The 19,498-nt window shown below is 43.7% G+C and overlaps 1 protein-coding gene across 1 annotated transcript; it reads left to right on the top strand.

The window, feature by feature from the left end:
• The first annotated feature begins 5,049 nt into the window (after positions 1-5,049).
• LOC140913605 (astacin-like metalloendopeptidase) lies at positions 5,050-17,198 on the top strand. The gene is made up of 11 exons (XM_073350332.1): positions 5,050-5,118; positions 5,355-5,379; positions 7,655-7,795; positions 9,397-9,514; positions 10,422-10,600; positions 11,895-11,976; positions 12,197-12,324; positions 13,772-13,887; positions 14,120-14,342; positions 14,713-14,831; positions 16,938-17,198. Exons 1-11 carry the CDS (start codon positions 5,050-5,052, stop codon positions 17,196-17,198), a joined length of 1,461 nt encoding a protein of 486 aa, XP_073206433.1.
• The last annotated feature ends 2,300 nt before the right edge of the window (positions 17,199-19,498 follow it).

Here is a 19,498-nt window from a genome sequence, read left to right as displayed (position 1 = left end):
TGGCTGCTGTGGGATCCCCAGTGTCTCTGTTATTGGGGCAGGAAGAATAAATTGTTATTACCCCGATTATGGGAACTGTGCTTGGAACTGTACTTGGCCTTTTGTTACGATGGAGGGATTCACCATCATCTAAGTAGCACTCGCTAGGCAAGGGTCATGGGTTCCAAAACTGTGTGAATGAAGAGAGGCTGGGGACAAGTATTAATACTTGGTGGCATGGGCCCCTTGGTGAGGGCCTTACATGCTGATTGCACTTCCTCCTCTCTCCACTGTGGAATATCAGAGCTAATTTTGATTTCATTAGAAGTCTAGTTATAGGCTGCTGAGCTCATTTTGGGCTGACAGTGCACTAGCACTGGGGCTCCCCTACTACAAGCTGAATTCACCTAAGAGCTGAAATCACTGAGTGTTGTGTTAAGCAGTGGGGGAGCCTGAAGATATATTGTGGAGCAGTTTGCGGGACGGCTGGTGAAGCAGTTCGACACGGAGCAGTGTGTGGATGGCAGGAGCTGCTTGTGGGCCGTGGAGCTGAGTGAAGGAGTTCGTGGGGCGGCTGGCGGAGTGGAGCGCAGCTGAGCGAAGGAGTTCGTGGGGCGGCTGGCGGAGCGGAGTGCAGCTGCGCGAAGGAGTTTTGTGGGGCGGCTGGCGGAGCGGAGCGGAGCGCCGCTATGGAGCTATGGGGCGGTCAGCTTCAGATCACGTAAGGTGCCTCTTACCCCCGTCCCATTTCCACCCAGGTTGGGAGGTAAAGCTCCGCCGATAAACTTTCGAACTCTGGGGCTGCCCTGACCAGGGACAGAGACTTTTGGGGCATTGGACTTTTGGGGTTGCTGGACTCAAGAACCAAAGGGAAAAGGGCATGCCCCAATTTGCCTGGGGTGGGGTTGCTTTTGCTCATGGGTTGTGTTATGAATCCGGTTGGTGGTGTTTCCCCAACATAATGCCACATTGTTTCTCTCTGTTATTAAAAGACTTTTGCTACACTCAGACTATGTGCTTGCGAGAGGGGAAGTATTGCCTCTTGGAGGCGCCCAGCGGGGGTGGTATATATTTGTCCCAGGTCACTGGGTGGGGGCTCGAGCCGGTTTGCATTGTGTTATTGGAATGGAACCCCTAGATATTGAACCCGGCCCTTGTTGCTGCCAACTCTGACGGGCAGAAGGGTTACACACATATTGTAATACATTCAGATAATGAATGTATATTGTAAACCAGCCTAATTAGACTGAGATATGAAAATAAGAGATTATTGTTGATACTAAGCTTAAAACCAGACCTTGAGGTCATATTTTACCTCTCCAGGATACCTGCCTAAGCGCAGGTGACCTGTATTGTAAAGCATAGTTGACCTACATTGTTGTGCCTGTTTACTTATACACTGCATTCAGCACTGGTTACTTGATGTCATGTACTGTACTGTGTGGCATTTGTATTGCCTGTCATTAAAATGAGAAATACTACAAAAAAACAAGTGAAAATTGTACGCTACATAATGAAGAAAGAATAAATAGTGGTAATTCATTGTGACAGGTGGTCATGGCCTGGTGGCAGCAGATTGGCCATATGCTAAAGAGTACTACTACTACTGGCATTATTTTCAGCTAAATAACTTAACCATTAGTTAGGGCTCAGTGCTTAGTAACCAATAGCCACAACTTCCGAAGCAAATAAAGACCCACACACAAAACAAGAAACCATCCGTCACCCTGAGAGAAATAAAGAAGACTAGACCGCTCCCAACACACCTAGAACATTAGCAAACAAATAACCCAGTACCTCCCCCCAGAGAGAACAAGAAAAATGTAAACAGAGAACAATTGGGATGGAAAGGACTAAAAGTCCCTCTTAGTCCATCCCCTGCATTTTAGGAAGGAACATCTGTGGTTGAGTAAGTACATTACCACTTGAGAGATAGACACTAAATCTATCTATCGTATATGGCCCCTTTACTGTAGTTACCTGAGCACCTCACAATCTGCTTTTAAATGTATTTAGTCTCACAACACCTCTCTGAGGAAGTGCTATTATCCCCATTTCGCAGGTGGGGAATGGGAGCACCAGGGCCCACTAGACTACAGAGTCATTCTCACACTCTTTCCCTCTGGCCCAATGACTGTTCCATTGTGAATAAGTACTTAAATAGTCATTGGGCCAGAGTGTGAGAGAAAAGACTTTGTAGTCCAGTGGTTAAGGCACCCACCTGGGAGACCCTGGGTCTGGTCACTCTGCACCAATCATGCTTTCATTATTTATCCACAGTAGAACAGCTTCAACAGGAGAAATTGAGGGAGGCCCACTTCAGAATAGCATATAGCTCAGTGGTTAGGGTACTCACATGGGACACCCATAGTTTCAAATTTTTCTTCTCTCTTGCAGGAGGGGAATTGAACCAGGGTCTCCCACATCCCAAACAAGGACTCTTAACCACTGGGCTAGATGTTAGAAGGTGAGTGGAAGCAGAAGCACCCCTCCTCCTGCCATTTTGTGTGAAATGAGGCAGGCCCCTAACTCATTCTTGCAAGAGGTGCCTAAGCTGCCTGACTCCAGTCACCTGGTTCCAGTCTGTGGGTCATTAAACAGAGATAGACAGCTCCCTGCAACTTAGATTTAGGTACCTATGTTCAAAAGAGAAGTGGGGCTTAGCACACACCCCTGTTGTCAGAATCTCCCATTGGGTACCTGAGGTGGCTCTGCACTTAGTGTGCTGGCTTTTGTGAATTACATTCTTAGGTGCCTATCACTCTCCATTCCTTGTACTGTATATGGAGTCTATGCACCTAACTCAGCTTTGCGTATCACAGCATGTTCCTGTGATTTTACAGGCACCGCCACACTCTGGATGGCAATGTCTAAGACCCTTCGTGGATCCTACCCAGAGAGATTAAGTGACTTGCCAAGATCACACAGGAAGTCTGTGGCACAGAAAGGAGTTGAACATAGATCTTCCAGCTCCCAGCCTAACACCAAAGATGTCATTGATCCATCCTTCCTCTCTACATGCTGATTACTACTGGGCTTAACACACCCAATAAATCATAACAATAAAAAAGCCCAATTACCTGGTAGGCATCCTTTGTTTTCAGCCACTGAACTATTCAGCTGTGAATATAGCCACCAAGCTACAGTACCAGAGAGATATGTTCAGAGATCCAGGTCTGTCTATCTCTGCTCAGTATGGTCTATGGATAGATCATCAAGGGCCTGATAGCAGCCCATGGCATTAAAGCTGCTTTATGAGGAATGGATATTCTCATCCAAGGGAGGCTATTCCATAGAAGGATTTCAGCAATGTGCTTTTTGGAAGGAAAAGGTTTGCTCAAGTATTAGAAGAGGAGCTCAGTACATGTGAAGTAAAGACAAGCCAACTTTTTCTAACTAGAAAGGGAAGTCCTTTTACCAGGGATGTAGGAGGTGTCAAAAGTTAGTGTATCCTAGTGTAAAAGACCACCATAAAATGTTGGTTGCCTAGTTGGTGGCTGGAAACCATCAGAGACTTATGCCATTAATGGCTATAAAGTTCCTGATAGCCCCGGATGGCACATCACAGCATGGTTGTGGGCACATGCCCTTTGGATATCACAGAAGGAATGGAAGAGGCAGTGATAATTCAGAACCCTGGATTTAGCTCTTTACTTCTGGGGGAATTCGGCACCAAAACATTAAAAATTCTGCAACAAAAATTTTAAATTTTTTCCCACAATATTTTCAAATTCTGCATATTTATTTCTCAAAATAACACTATATAATCACACCAGGTTCAATTATTTTTGGTGATTTCTTTCAAAATACCTGTCAGCAAGTATGTCTGTAATAATATCGACAACAAAAAAGATTCAGGAAATGTTTTTTGACAAATAGATTCCTTACTAGGCATATTAATACAGAACTCTGAGTAATAATTCATTTAAACTACAGTACAGAACCATATTTCCCGCACCCCTCAGAAGCAGTGCAAAGGCTTGGGGGAGTCAGGGGTAACACAGAAGCTGCGGGAGAGGGAAGTAATTGCTGGGAAGAAGCCTGGGTGTGAATTTGGAGGGTTGTTGGGTATGGGTGGGAAAAGTATGGAACAGTTTTTTTGGTGAGGGGAAGCAGGGAGGCATTGTTAAGGAGCTTCCCCCATGCAGACCCTGGCTGACCCCTAGCCTCTCCCATTCAGTCAAGCACATCTTCCCCTATCCCCATTTGTTTCTGCACCTCCATGTGTCCTTGCACCCCCTGTCTATATGTGTTCCTCCACCCCCACAGACACCCACTCCTCCATCCGGCCCTGCACCTCCCTCCCCTCTGTGGCCCTGCATCTCCACTCCCATTCAGTCCCTGCCCCAGTTTGTCCTCCCCCACTAGCCCTTCTGAGCCTTCTGTTCTACCACCACATCGCCCTCTGGTGGGCAAGAGGCAGATCTGCAGCAACTTTTCGGCAGAGGCTTTTTCTGCACACAAAAAAAAAATAAAAAAAATGCATGGCTTATTAATTATGCACACGTGCAGTGATGCAGAATTCCCCCAGTTGTAGCTCTTTTCCTCTTCTACAGCAGAACCGGTGACAATAGATAATAAAATGGATGGTTTGTAAAAGCTCTGATAAACAAGTTAAAGCAAATGGAGCTACATCTGGAAGCACTTGATAGTTGCTTGTAAAATAGTTTTCTACCAGTTTCTGTGCACTACCAGTAAAATACTGTGAAAAGAATACATTATTTTTCATATGAAGGGAGAAAAGTGAATTAGAATTACTAAATTATTTTAGTTTTAATAACCAAAGGTATTGTAACGATGTTTTAAAATTGTATTTAATGTTCATCTGACAGTGTCCCTCCACATTTGTGATAAGGCTCTGGACACCTTTCTCCAGAGATCTCTCATGTTTGTTTTAAAGTCCATTGTTTCTCTAATTCTCTGTTCCTGACAACTGATTGGCCACACCATCTTCTTGCATGAATAGTCAGAATCTGGTAGAGGCACAGCAAGGTACCAAAGAATTTAAATAGGTATCTCCAGAACTGTGAGTCATAGTCACTATTCCAGACAAGTTTTCAGAAGTTGAGGATGGACTTGAAGATTCGACTAGTCCTTTTTGCATCTCACTTTTATTTCAGTGTAGGCTTCCCTATCCAGGTGAGAGTAAAACAACAGAGCCATTCACAGATTTGTTTCTTGTATGTGATTTTTATTTCTTTGCTGGATGGCTGGGATACCTTCCTCACCCTCCACCCTTTTAACATGCTAGGAAATAAGTTGGACAATTATTTTTAATTAATCTGAATGTTTTGATTCTTTTCAGTTTCCCTTTTTCCAGATGTGTTACATTTCTGACAGAACTGGCATGTGAAAAAAATGTATTTTTCTTGCAGGTGAACACTGAACAAAGCTATGAAGGTAAGTGTGATTTATACAATACTAGAAAATTACTGTAATCAAAAAACCAGGAATGTATCAGCCCTCTTACTGAGCTGAAATCATTTAAATTTAAAGTACATAAATGCAAAGAGCTTGGCATATCTTACTGCTTCAGGTTACAACTATTCCTAAATGGTACTTGTGTTTCACCCTGTTATTTTTTGCTTCTTAAATAGGAAATATTCTCTCCTAATGTCCATTATTAACTCTCCATTATTAGGGCTCCCTTGGTATGAAGTTACAACACTTTGCCATTAGTTTCTAGAGCTGTTCTTGTCATCCTTCCCCTCTGCTCCAGATTGAAAGCACTTTGCTTTATCGTGAACTTCAAATAGAAGCTTTACTTTTTTTTGCAATTACTTTTTAATCTTTATTGAGTTTCTTAACAGTTTTCTAAGAACAGCTTTAACTGAGGCAAGTTGTTTAGTGCATGTGGGAGACTAATGCACAGTCCACATAAGAGGCAAGGTTATAATTGCCATCAGGGAGCATATGAGGACATCTTGAACTGTAAGCTAGAGCCATTTGTCCTCAGAACACTGAAAGAATGATTGGATATTACACTATTGCGCACAATCGTTTTAAAATGTCTATATTATATAATTAGGGTGTTTACAAATGAGGCCATTTTTGAGAGAGATCATATAAAATGGGTTTTAAGAAAGGGCAAATTAGGACTTGATTCTCCACTGCGATCCTCTTGCCTCATTTACATCTCTACAAATTGAGTGCAAAATGGGTGAAAAATGCTACCACCAGCATGAATGCAAAATTCAGATTTGGGAGCATTTTACACCCACTTAGCTCAGGTATAAATGATGACACAAAGTTCAAGACAGTGGAGAATTAGGTCCTCAATAGTATCTAATTATAGCAGTCTAATTATATAGCACCTTCCATTCTGAATAATCATAAACTGCTTTTGGACTTATTATTTGTATTGTAGTAGTACCTAAAGGTCCGAGCCAGGATCAGGGTCCCTTTGTTCTGAGCCCTGTCCAAATGCATAGTAAAGAGTCCCTACCCCAGAGAGTTTACAATTAATTTAGAACTAAAACCAAGTGAGTGTAACAAACAATAGGAAGAGCATGGAAGGGCGGACAAGGATAACTGTTATCGGAAAGAACACAGTTACAATAGATTTGCCTTTTATACTGTTATAGCATCACAAAGGATATAGTTCTGGCCCCATTGAAATCAATGGCAAAATTCCCAATGACTTCAGTAGGGTCAGAATTTTCCCTGATATTGAGAAGAACATGCCAGGTACCCATGTGCTATATTTTTATAATCCATATTTTCTCACACTATTCAAGCATAAGAAGTTTCACATCTTTGATATCTCTTGCAGGAGTTGCCTTCCCAGAGAGTGAAGAAGAAACCATTTTTAGTTTAATTTTAAAATCCAATAAAGGTAATCAATTTAAAACAAAATGCAGTGAATTAGTTTCTTATGATTCTTTACATGAGCTATCCTTTATAAATTTAACAGGACTAGGAAAAATCCCTGGAAAGATTTGACAGAACCTTGTACTGAAAGTATGACTCAGTTTGTTTAAATTACATTGTATTATACAGAACTCATTGTTCTCAGATTTTTCCTTCTGTTTGACCTTATGTGTGAATACCTTGCTCCCAGTGCTGTAAGTAGAGCTATGGGAAATATCAGCAAAATCCTCAAACCACAAGGACGTAACCTGGTTCCAGGTTTTGTTGCAAAATGGAAACTCAGACCAGATTAACTGAAAAGTTTGCCAGGTTCACAAATTTTGCAAGAATAAAAGGGGCTCCGTTTTATATGAAGCCAAGTGACACTCTGTTTAGCTATGAAATAAGGCAAAACCTATGGCACTGAATATTTTTGGATGGAAAAATGAAACTAAGTGGCTTTGGCTTGCATTTTTGGGGTCATTCATAGTAACTGGGTCTCAAATGCTGCTAGTTACAAGACCTGAAGTCAATGTCATTTTTGCTTTAAGCTTCTGAATCTTATAATTAAAGATCAGCCTGAGCCGTGAAGCTAGGATCCATGCCTGATTTCAGACATTGACTTCCCAGACTTCAAAGGTGTTCTGAACTGGGGTATAGTCTGAAGTTCTGTTAGTGGGTTCTCATGACATTAGGAATCACTCGTGATCTGTTCTCACATTGGCAGAACAAGGCCCTTGGTGGAATTTCAGTCACTATATGTACAGTAGGATACACACAGTTCTGTTTTTTAACTGACAGTAACAGGTTTTTTTCATCTGCACAGGCAGCAAGACCCGTTTATATGAAGGTGACATTACCCCCAAAAGACATCGCAATGCCATTGTCTGTCCATTTAACTGGTGCTTTTGGCCCAAGTCATCTAATGGACTCGTTGTCATCCCCTATGTCATCTCTTCTTCCTACAGTAAGATTTCATTCTAACATTGCTAACATGGGTGAGGAGCAGCCAACTAGCAGCCTCCCGGGCCAGTTTTTTCTGCCCATGAAGAGCTATTGAGAGCATAGGACTTGTATTTCAGCATGGAACATTCAGCACAATGATGTGGCTACATTAAGTGTTTCACTAATTAATGTTCTGCTGGCTCTGTCAAATAGCTGTCAAGAAGCTGGGCTGAAAAAGGGAGAGGAGACACCTGCCTCTCCGCAAACACCTTCCCATAGGATAGAATGAGTCACTGGAATGCTTCCTCACCTTTCCTCCACCTCATCTCCCCCCGTCCCCCTCACACACACACGAGAGAAGAGAAAAAAGGCGAAAATCTCTCCCTCCCAACAGTCAAGAGGCAAAGAGAGAGAGGGGAAAAGAGGAGACAGAGAGAGGTGAAAGTCCTCTCCTTTCCAGATGCCATGCCAACACTTGTGGGCACGGAGTAGCAGAGAGAGCCAAGAGATGCCCTTCCTCCCAGCCAGAGGTGGCTTAAGCTTTAACAGGGCATGGGTCAGTCAGGATTTCGGGCCCCCCCCCCCACCTCCAGTACATATCCACCAAAAGTCTGTATGGGCCTCCTGAGGAAGATTTTCTCCCAGACTCTTCCCCTGGGCCAGATGCTACAGTGGTGAATGTGTGGTAGGTAGATTTTCTCATTCATCCTGACTCCTCTGCACAAACTTATCTTTTCTGTAGATCACTTCTGATGCCACATGTAGCATTTGGCCCTGAAGCTGGCCTCTTAAGACAACATATGCAGTAGGTTGTGTGGACTTTACTTTGCACACAACTGCCCCGCTGTTACCCTCCTAAGGTTTCCACTTCCCTGGATGCCGGAAGGCCAACAATGGGACACAACTTTCCCTCCAGCTCTTTCCATTCTTTCTTCTTTAGAGGGCTTCCCCCACCCTAGGTGTTAGAGCTGGATCTCAGCAATTCCTTTTCCCCTGTCCCATTTAAACACAGGGAGAAGGAGGTTTTCCAGTTTCTTCCTGTGACTTCCCACATGGGCATATGAACACTCCAACACTACCTGATCTTTGTGCTGAGCTAGCTGATTGGTGCCTACTTTCCTGCACTTGCTGTTAGGCAATAGGAGCCAAGTGAGGAACAGGTCCGTTGGAGATAAGGCAGATAGACCCTTGGGGTGAGCTGCTGCTCCCACACCATCACCACGGGTGATGGAACTTTGCCACACAGGGCTCTATGGTCTCAAATCCATAGCCCCTTCTTAAGTCAGGGTCTGGGCTATGATATTCTAAAGATCTTGCCTTAGAGCCTGATGTTGCTGATGTTGTGTGTAGGGAGTCCCATTGGAGTCAATGGGAGCCTTGTGTGCAGAGCACTTTCAGGATCAGACCCCTATTTCAGCTCTGCAGCTAGCATGTTTGTTCATTTATGTAAATATATTTGTTTATTAGGTGCAGCCCTATGGCTTCTGGCATGTTATTAGTGCCACAAAACTAGGCTACTGCTGCCCTAAAGCGTCTCTCTCTTTCTCTCTCTCTCACACACACACAGGTGTGCTAATGACTCCAGTTTATATCAACTAAGCACTATATCTATTCCTCCCCCAGCTCATGAAGAGAAAGCTCTGATTGTTGGTGCCATCCAAGAGTATGAGACCTTGACTTGCATTCACTTTGTAGACCGCACAACGGAAACTGACTATATATATATTTCTCCAAAGGATGGGTAGGTGCCAGTGCACTGAGTCTGTCGCTTTTTGATTTATAAAATTAAGTGTGAGTAAAATGAGTACTCCTAGACATGAGGGACTACTCATTGGCTTGATCCAGAGCAGGTAAAATAGGCACTAAGTAATCAGAATTCCTGACATTGTTGATGCACCTTAATCTTGATCTGCAGCCCCCCGGCTATTCCAGTACCTCTCCATAACAGCTTTGCCCATAGACCATGTATCTTGACATATGGCACTTCCTCCTATTCCCTTCATGCTTACTCCCCAACACAACCAACCAACCAACCTCAATTCTGACCTGCAGCGCCCGTGATGTTATAATGGAATCTGATCCCTACAGACTCCCATTAATTTCAATGGACTTTGGATCAAGTCACTGTTCCTGACTCAAAGCAAGCATAGCCCTGGCCCTTCTTGAGTACAGACCAGCCAGTTTTACTGAATTGGTTAGTGAAGCAGGTAGAAACTTTAACAGACTTGTTTTCACTTGTGATCGAAAGTGGGGTTTTTACCCATTTCTCTGGAAGTGAAATGCTATTATCCCAATTCACTTTGTCAATGTTCCTAGGCTGGTATAGTAACTGTGACAGGTACTGCAGTTTCCACATGCTGTTCACAGCTCACACATTTTAACAATTTATTTCTTCTATGGATTCTGTTCAAGAGTAAAATTATAGCTACAAACCAGCTCAAAGTATGTTGGCTGAAAAGTCCAATCACTGGGCAAGAATGAAAAAAAACAAAAACTCCCACAGGAACAGAAAGATTTTGCTAGCCAGCACAGGTGATTCTTTCTGCAGCAGCAGCCTCTGAACCAGTCAGCTGTGGATTGCAATTAGGGTTAGCACCAGCCTTTGGGTTTCATCACCGAATTCTGAATGATATTCTCTCATTCTCTAGCTGCTGGTCTTACTTTGGAAAGGTTGGGGGTTCCCAAGTGGTATCAGTGCGCAAAGGGGGTTGCATGAGGAAAGGAATAATTCAGCATGAACTAAACCATGCACTGGGGATGCTGCATGAACAGAACAGGAACGACAGGGACAAATATGTAGTGATTGCATGGCAGTACATTAGTCCAGGTATGTACCATATTATATACTTGAACTCGATTGACCGAGAGAGAGAGAAATTATATTAAGTCAACCATTCTGAGGCCTAAAGTATTATGTTCTGAATCTGTAACTTTTCCTCAAAGTAAATTCCTCACTCTCAGGGGCTGACTGTACAAGAGTGTAGAGCTGGCCTCCCTGTTAAGTGCCCAGAAAAAGGTGAAAAAAGTTTGTAAATGTCTCATCCTGATGATCATTTGAATATGGATTTAACTAGATCTTCATCTCTGTGTTTGAAAATAGAAGCACTGCACTGTAATTTCTTGCCATTCTTTATTCTATCTATTTATATGGCCACTATCTCCATAGTATCATCCCTCCATTAACACCATGAGAGGCAAGGAAGTATTATTAACCCCACAACACCCCTTGAGGCATAGGCGCCGACTCCATGGGTGCTCCAGGGCTGGAGCACCCATGGAAAAAAATTAGTGGGTGCTTCGTACCCACAGGCAGCCAGCACGGCCCTCCAGCACCTCCCACCCACCGGCAGCCCCGCTGATCAACTCCTCCTCCTCTCTCCCAGTGCCTCCCACCCACCGCAGATCAGCTGTTCCACGGAGTGCCAGAGGCGCTAAGGGGGAGGGAGGAGGAGTGGGGACGGGCGTGCTCAGGGGAGGGGGCGGAACTAGGCAGGAGGAGGCAGGGCAGAGCAAGGGAGGGGTGGTGCAGGGGCAGGAAGGGGTGGAGTGGGAATGGGGCCTGAGGCTGAGTGGGGCTTGAGCAACCCCAGGGAAAGGAAGAAGCTGGTGTCTGTGTTGTGAGGTAATGAAGTGCTATTACTCCCATTTTACAGATGAGAAACTGAGGCACAGGGTAATTAAATGGCATACAGGAATTTTGTGGGAGAACTAGGAATTCCTCCCCTACATCCTGAGTCCCAGGCCAGTGCCTTAACCTCATGACCATCCTTCCCCATTCAATATGAACGTGCAGAGAGTTTAGGTAACCCACAGGTCACAGTGTGTTACACACCCAACCTGTGCCCAGTCCACAGACAATATGGGCACAGAGGTGGATGCAAATCACACACTGCCTAGTGGGTTGCACGTGCAATGCCAGATACACAAATGTAGATGACTGTAACCATAGATCTAAAGCATATTACCTTATCACTTTAGTATGTGATTGTCTCTTACTGCAAAGCAGTGTGTGAAGGATGCTATGTTGATTTGACGTAGAAGTAGAAATTGTTGCTGTGCTGATTTAGTTTGTTACTGGACTATGATTCACTTTTTAAAACATGATATATTGTAACTGACAGGTGATTTTTATCACTTTAAGCCAACCAGAGCTAATAACCTGGGCCTCAAGTATGACTATTCTTCCGTGATGCACTATCACAGGTAAGAGAATGAGGTTAGGTTGATATTACATTATCAAACACTGATTGGTTAGTAGCATCTGAACTGTAAATATAAAAAGGCAGTGTTTAATTTAAAAGTATATTTTTCAGAATATTACATTCAACAACAGTCCAAATTAAATAACTCTGCAGTGTTTTGAAGGTAAAACAATGAAACAACCCAGTGAACTTCTAGGCTGTTATTCCTCATATCACTACAGGTTTGCTTTCTCCAATACATCTGGAAAGGCAACCATTACTCCATTCCCTGATAGCACAGTGCCTATTGGACAGAGGTTTGGACTGAGTAACCTAGATGTGGCCAAAATCAATAAGTTATATGAATGTGGTAAGTAAGCCCAATATTATTCCTTATTCATTTTAATCCACTCTTGTGCTATGGTCTCATACTTTAAAAATAAATATATTTTGTACGGTCTCTGAATGGAGCAATACAATCAATATGCAACAGGTTCCAGGCCTGTGAGTTCATGGTGCAGATCTGTAGATTGGTTGGCATATGCTCCCTAGAAGACAATTGCCATCTTTGATAAAAATGACTGAAATGTGAAACCCAACTGATAGAGCACCATTTAAAAAAATGTAACTGCTCAACATATTGGTTTTTGCAAATCAGCTGGCCAGTTGGGAAAAGCCTGTGTAGAGATCAGACATTTGCACATATCTGTTCAGTAATGCACATTTTAAAAGCCATTTGTGGACATGGATGGCATTTCTGGAATGACAAGAGGTAGTTCCTCTGGAAAAGGTTCCAGAATGAGCAAGATGGAAGGAAAGATCCTCTGGAATAACCAGCCAAACAAAGGAAAAATCAAAGGCCCCCTTCTCAACACTGTTTAATTTAAACATACAGAGCAGTGGTTCTCAACCTGCAGGCTGCTTGAAGCCCAGTCAGCACACAGCTGCAGCCCACGTGACATTCTCAGGGCAATACAGGTAGTGTATATATTGTGAGGATGCGTCCCACATAACAAGCTGCATATGAGGCCCACAATGGTAAATAGCTTGAGAACCACCAATATAGAGGATAGCATATAGAGGTAAAATTCACCCTAGTGCAAGTATGCAAACCTCTGCACATAGCGCTTATGGGAGGCTTAGTTGGTGCATCTCTGCCCTTTTGCTGGCCCCATGCATAGTAGTGAATTTCACCCTGGAAAGTATATAAAGGGCCAGATCCACCCTAGGTCCCATAACAGCTTGTATGGGTAAAGACCTTGGCAACAGATGGCTGGGGGGAGGCTGCAACAGCAGACAGCTGCTGTGGATTGGCCCAGGCTAAGAATGCGGTACAGCCAGGTTGGCCAAAGGATGTGTTGATTCAGTAGCCTTCTTCAACAGGGCTTTTCTGTAGCCACAGAATATCCCATAGCTGTAATAGCCTCAGCCATCAACTAAAGCTGTCGTCCTCACTAGGAAAACCCTGATAAAGTGTTGCAGCTTCAGTATTGGCCACCATTCCTCATGGTGAATCCTCCCAGTGGAACAGAAGACCAGGCTAGCATACGGAGGTGTCATTTCTACTACCCTACAACAGGTTCAGTGAATCTGCCCCCTAGTGATTATAGATAATCAGAAGGAGACATTTCCTTCTGGATTCCAACCCTTTGTAAGAAGCCAAACTAAACTGTCCTCCCTTACATGTGTTTCCATATCAGATTCATTACTCTGTCTGGAAATTAAGAGTGTGTATATCATACTGAGCACTTAATTCTATTATTGCTTTTTCTGTGCATCCAGTAGCATTAAGATCTTTTCATTCTCTCCACCCCCAGGGATCCATAGCACTTTGCTCTCTAATTTGACTGGAAGTTTTTCCTCTACTATCTACCGATCATCATACCCCAAAAATACCAACTCTGTATGGCTGATTCGTATCCCTGCAAATAAAGTAAGAAGTGATTATGGAACGAAATGCTCTTTGCTAACTATTGAGGGCTAAGTGTGCAATCGGTTTCCAGGTACTCTTATCAATGACAATTGAACTTATTAGATAAATATTTTAGATTAAATAGTTTTACTTGAGCAATTGAATTAATAATAAAATCAACTCAGCTACTAGGAGTGAACTGTTGGAAGAGTTGGAGCTGTGTTGGTAAATTCTTCCATGATCTTTTCTCCAGATTTTCCTGCAGTTTAATTCCTTATATATCCAGTCCTCCTCAGACTGTGCTTCCAACCATATTCTGGTTTATGATGGAGGCAGCAGGAGAGACACTGTCTTTCTGAACAAATTGTGTCGACCAGTGCAGCTCCCCTCAGTAGTGTCTTCTGGAAACATGATGCTTGTGGAGTTGGTCAGTGATGGCACCACATTGCCCAAATTTAAGGCTTCTTACAGTTTTGGTAAGTCTCCAGTCTCTCCCAGTAAGGCCTGAGACCATGTCTGACAACTTTCATTTATGCCCCAGAGCTGTGGATGATTATTTTAAATCAAATGCAAAACAAATGAAATTAAAAATGTTTGAGCAATGATGATGCAAGGCGTAGGCATTACAATGGTTGGAAAAAAATCCTTCAATGGGTATATTTTGTACAGGCTGCTCAACCCCTCTTTATGCTGCTAGAGTGGCATAAGGAGGCCTCCTTGTAAGGCATAATCCATGTCAATGTGTGTATAGGTTTATGTGTCTGTGTGGACACCTCTGCGTGGGCATCTGTGTGTGTTTGTGCTAAGGGGGTCCCCATGTACATTTAATCCCTTTTCTGTTCCCAGTGCAATGTGGCAAGACTTTTACTGCCATGAATGGGAAATTTGAGTCTCCACTGTATCCGTCTCACTATCCTCCACTAACAGACTGTGCCTGGATAATGATAGCACCAGAAGGATCCAAGGTGAGCTGAGGTTACGTGCTGTAGGGCTGCCCTGGAGATAGAAGCAATGGCACATCAAATGGATTCTGGTCACTGTAGAATATCCAGCAGCTGTTTGGAATGTCAAATTATCAAACTGGAAGGGCACGCTTCTCCACTGTGCCCATTGAGAACCTTGGCGCTGCCCCAGGTTCTTCTCTGCCGAATCCAGACACGAGTTAAAGCTGCAAAAGGGGCACCTTTAAGGTATACTACTCCCAGAAAGCCTTTCACCAGTGGAGGGAGCATAGCAGACCCTCCTTCTGCCACCTACCTTCCCCTTCTCTCCCCACCCCTAACTTGCCCTCTCTTTTTCTACCCTGGCTAGTGCACGGGCAAAATTCTCCAGATCGTTTCTCCAGATGATTTAAGTTAATTTTGTACTGCAACCTGTCTGCATTTCAAATATCTGTGTAAGAGGGCTGGTTTCAGTGGGCACAGAACTGAGAGAGAACATTCCTGAACTTGCCTTTTTTAAAGAAAATGAATGAGATTGCGGGGAACTGCACCTACTTTGCAGGTAGGGGTATCATCACCTGTCTACCCGTGCAACAAATGGAGGCAGGCTTGAATTTTCTGACCTGTTTAAACATCATCCACTTTTGAAAAGTAAATCCCATCCACACTAATGTTTTTGTGTTTCTAGGACACAAAGGGGTGAGTGAGTTGAGTTAATGGCAATTTCACCAAGATATAATGAAATAGTGCTGGAATTTTCCAGATAGTAAACCGAATTAATGCAGACCCATACATCTCTATCTCCAAGACTATAACAGGGTTCAAAAAAGAACTAGATAAATTCATGGAAGATAGAGCCATCAATGGCTATTGGCCAGGATGGACAGGGATGGAGTCCCTAGCCTCTGTTTGCCAGAAGCTGGGGTTGGGTGACAGGGCATGGACCACTTGATGATAACCTGTTCTGCTCATTCCCTCCGAAGCACCTGGCATTGGCCACTGTTGGCAACAGGATACTGGGCTAGAAGGACCTTTGGTCCGACCCAGTATGGCTGTTCTGATGTTCTTATAGTCTCCAAAGGGGACACATTAACATGCTGACTTACCCCCTTTCACTGTGAGCCCATTAAGTCTCACAAGCAAACAGGGCTGATCCTAGTTAATATTTTAATAGGAGACCTCCAAGGCAAACTCAGGAAAATGCAGGAACATAAGAGCGGCCATCCTGTGGAAGTGGTGTGGGTGACTCAGTATGTAATTTTCACTCTTCTGAGTCAGAACTGACCTGTTGCCACAGCATGGTGTTTGCTTTGTGGATGGCAATGCCGTCTTTCAGATGAGATTTAAAATTGAGGTCCAGACCCACTGTGGTTACTAAAAATCCTACGGCACATTTTGTAAGAGTTGGGTGGTGAGGCCTTAAAATCTCGAAAACAAGCATTACCTCTTAAGGGCTCTGAGCCAAAGGATGACAACCATGTTAAACTAGCTCCCAGCTCTTTCCTTCTCTCTGCTCTTTCATCCCTCATCACAGTTTCTGAATAAACCTTCTCAGACTTCTCTGATGCCCCATTCCTCCAACCTACCACAGTGCCCTCTCACGTCCACCCAAACTCTTAGAAACTGGCCAGTCCTGTAGAGTTAAAACCCCAGAGGATTAGCGAGTGCACATAAGGTTAGCACTGGTGACCTGTCCATATTTCAACTTGAGTAATTACATTCTACTCACCTAAATATCTTCCCCATTGGATGTGGGTTTCCCCACCTTTCCTGTTACAAATGTACGTATAGAGCTGCTGTGCAGGGGAAAGCAGTTGCTGTGATGCACCATCAGTGATGAGTGTAAGGGATCCTTTTGTATAGTTTGGGATGAAAGAGACTATCTAAATATTGTTGTTGTTATTTCCAGTAGTGCCCACATTGTGTTAGGCACTGTACAAATACTAAAGGCCCTCGTTAAGCAGCTTGTTATTTGATAAATCACCAGTTTACTCTTGCAGAGAATTTGGCTCATTATTAATTGAATGTTTTCCAGTGCCCTAACCCATCCAATCATGACTGTATGATTCACAGAAATTATGCACTGAGAACATAGTGGAGATGTCTGCTTTGCTTGTCTCCCACTGACAGATATCACTGACTATAGTGTCCTTCCTTCTGGAGGATTCGTTTCAATGCCAACATGACTACCTGGTTATTTACGATGGAGGCACAACCACAGCCCGTTCTGAGGGTAAATACTGTGCAAATGACCTAGTTCCAGGCTTCATCTCCTCTGGGAACTCAGCGCTTGTCCAGTTCCACAGTGACGACTTCCTGCAGTATCCTGGATTCCAGGCTGAATATTCATTCAGTAAGTATGAAGGCAGTAAAGAACGCAGTGTAATCTAGTAAACTGAGCATGGGGTTGGGGACCAGCAGCCCCTAAATTCTAACCCCAACTCTGCAGCTGACTCAGTGTGTGACATCAGGCAACATTTTCAAAGCCTAAAGTTCGGCTTCCCCTGACTTCTGTGAGAGCAGGAGGTATTTAGACCTGGAAATCAGGCGACTTATTTCAATATGACTCTAGGTGCCTTACTTCTGCCCAAGTTTGAAAATGTTGGTCTTTGGCCATAATCTCTGCAGAGTAATGCCTGCCTAGCACACAGAAGAGTTGTGTGGGTTAGCAAGACAACATTTGAAAATCTCTGTGCAACACTAGTATTACTACTTTGCAGTAGAGTGTAGTGGTTAGAGCCAGGGAGGGGGACTCCGGAGACCTGGGTTCTAACTGCAGCTCTGACACTGACTTTCAGTAGTCACTTCCCCTCTCTGTGCCTAAATGTCTTCACCTGTAAAATGGGTGTTAATCGTACAGACCCACATTTGTAAAGTCCTTTGATATTTGCAATCAAATGACACTACGGAAGCGTTAGGTACTATTGCTAACTTGTTAATTATGAATGTCATTTTTAGCATAAAATACTATACTTCCCAAGTATATGTCGTCCCTGCATACAAATAGAAATGATACCGATTCCCTTTATTTCTGCAGTTTCATCCTGAGTTAAGCCTGAAAGGCCTACTCTGACCCATACATCATGATGATGTAGGCAGTTGTCTGACAAGTGATTTCATCTGAAAGTGGAATCTGCCATTTATATATTTGCCTGTTGTAGTCTTTGTACTTAGAGAATATGTGCAAACGCCCCTTTCTGGGATATGTAATTATATACATTTGTAATAGAGTATTGGGATCTATAGTGTGTCAGGTTTTCTTTCAACTTTTCTCTCTAGCTAGCTCTAGCGAACACAACCCATCTAATGTCTGGCTGGTGTACACCACAGTAGCTCACTTATTGAGCAGGACATCTCTCTGGGATTACAGGAAAGCAGTGCTCCAGGTTCTCCACTGACTGCCCATCAGTCTCTGGGGAGAGTTTAAGGTGTTGATTATGACTTGTAAAGTCCTGTATTGTCTGGGACCAGCCAACTGAAGGGATCACCTCTTTCCCCATGTTATTCTGTCACAAGAAGGGGAGCCTGAGCTGGATTTCCCTCATGATAAAAAAGGGGAGGTGGCAGCTGGGAGAGCCTTCTCTGGGTGGGTTCCAAGTCTCTGGAACTTGTTGTCCCACTTGGTCCAAAATAACCCAAATGTGGTGACCTTCAGGGCATGCTACAAAAGCTATCTATTGGATCAGGTTTTGGGAGAAGGCTGAAGGGATGCTTTCCATCTTGAGGAAAGGATGGGAAGGAATTCCCATTGCAATGACAACTGAACACTGCTGTGATTTTATTATGCTATTACTGATGTTAGGGCACCTACAGCCTGGGAGAGGCTTTTTTTTTTTTTAATTAGTAGTAGTATTATTTTAAATATAAATAAATAATTGAAACAAAGATTATGCCACACTGAGCCGAACCAGAGATCTGTCTAGTCTGTAGTGCCCACAGTGGCCAGTGCTTTGTGTTTCAGAGGAAGGTCTCAAAGCTCCCCAGTTCATCTAACTGTACAGTACTCTGTACCATGGGGATGCATTTCTTCCTGATCTCAGCTGGCGATCAGTTTGTGTTCGTAAGTATTAGTACTGACAGCCTCTGTCACTTCACTAGCCTGCTGTTTAGTTCATTGTAATGGTGAATTTAAGAGAGTCCCGCAGTGCGAGCACCAGGGAGTTCCTCCTGCCTCTCAGTTAGAAGATAAAATAGCTAAAGAGATTCCAATTTACATGCCAGGAGTGACACTGGCTAAAGGTACGTCTACAAAAAAATCAGGAAGTGTGACTGCAGCACGAGTAGACATACCTGAGCTTGCTCACTAAAAATAGCATTGTAGCCAGCACGGCATGGGCTAGCCACCTAAGCACAGTCCCATCTGGGACCCTAGGTATGTACTCCGGCAGCTAGCCCATCCTGCCCCATCTGCACTGATATATTTAGCAAGGTAGTTCAATCAAAGCTAGCTCAGAGACGCCTACACTTGCTGTCCCAGTTGCAGTGTTGACATCCTCTGTGTGGCTCTGAACAGGAGGGGGCTCACAGGGGCACAGCTCACGAGCCATGTAATTATTGCTGAAGAGATATTTATTTAATTGTGTTGCCTGTTTGATACGGTCAGTCCGGCCATATCTCTGTGTGCCATCCAGCAGTCCATCCATGGGAGCGTGTATTCTCTCTGTACATTGATCACCAACACCACAGCAAAA

The sequence above is a fragment of the Lepidochelys kempii genome, chromosome 6, assembly GCF_965140265.1.
Source record: "Lepidochelys kempii isolate rLepKem1 chromosome 6, rLepKem1.hap2, whole genome shotgun sequence".
Classification (NCBI taxonomy): Eukaryota; Metazoa; Chordata; order Testudines; family Cheloniidae; genus Lepidochelys; species Lepidochelys kempii.
Note: the sequence above shows the minus strand (reverse complement) of the source record. Positions and strands in the feature narration are given on the sequence as shown.

Excerpts from the sequence above, each read along its gene's own strand:
- LOC140913605 (XM_073350332.1), top strand. The coding sequence starts at position 5,050 with ATGGACTTGAAGATTCGACTAGTCCTTTTTGCATCTCACTTTTATTTC. Across the intron at positions 5,119-5,354 it reads GTGTAGGCTTCCCTATCCAG|GTGAACACTGAACAAAGCTA; the intron begins GTGAGAGTAAAA and ends TTTTTCTTGCAG. Across the intron at positions 11,977-12,196 it reads TCCGTGATGCACTATCACAG|GTTTGCTTTCTCCAATACAT; the intron begins GTAAGAGAATGA and ends ATATCACTACAG.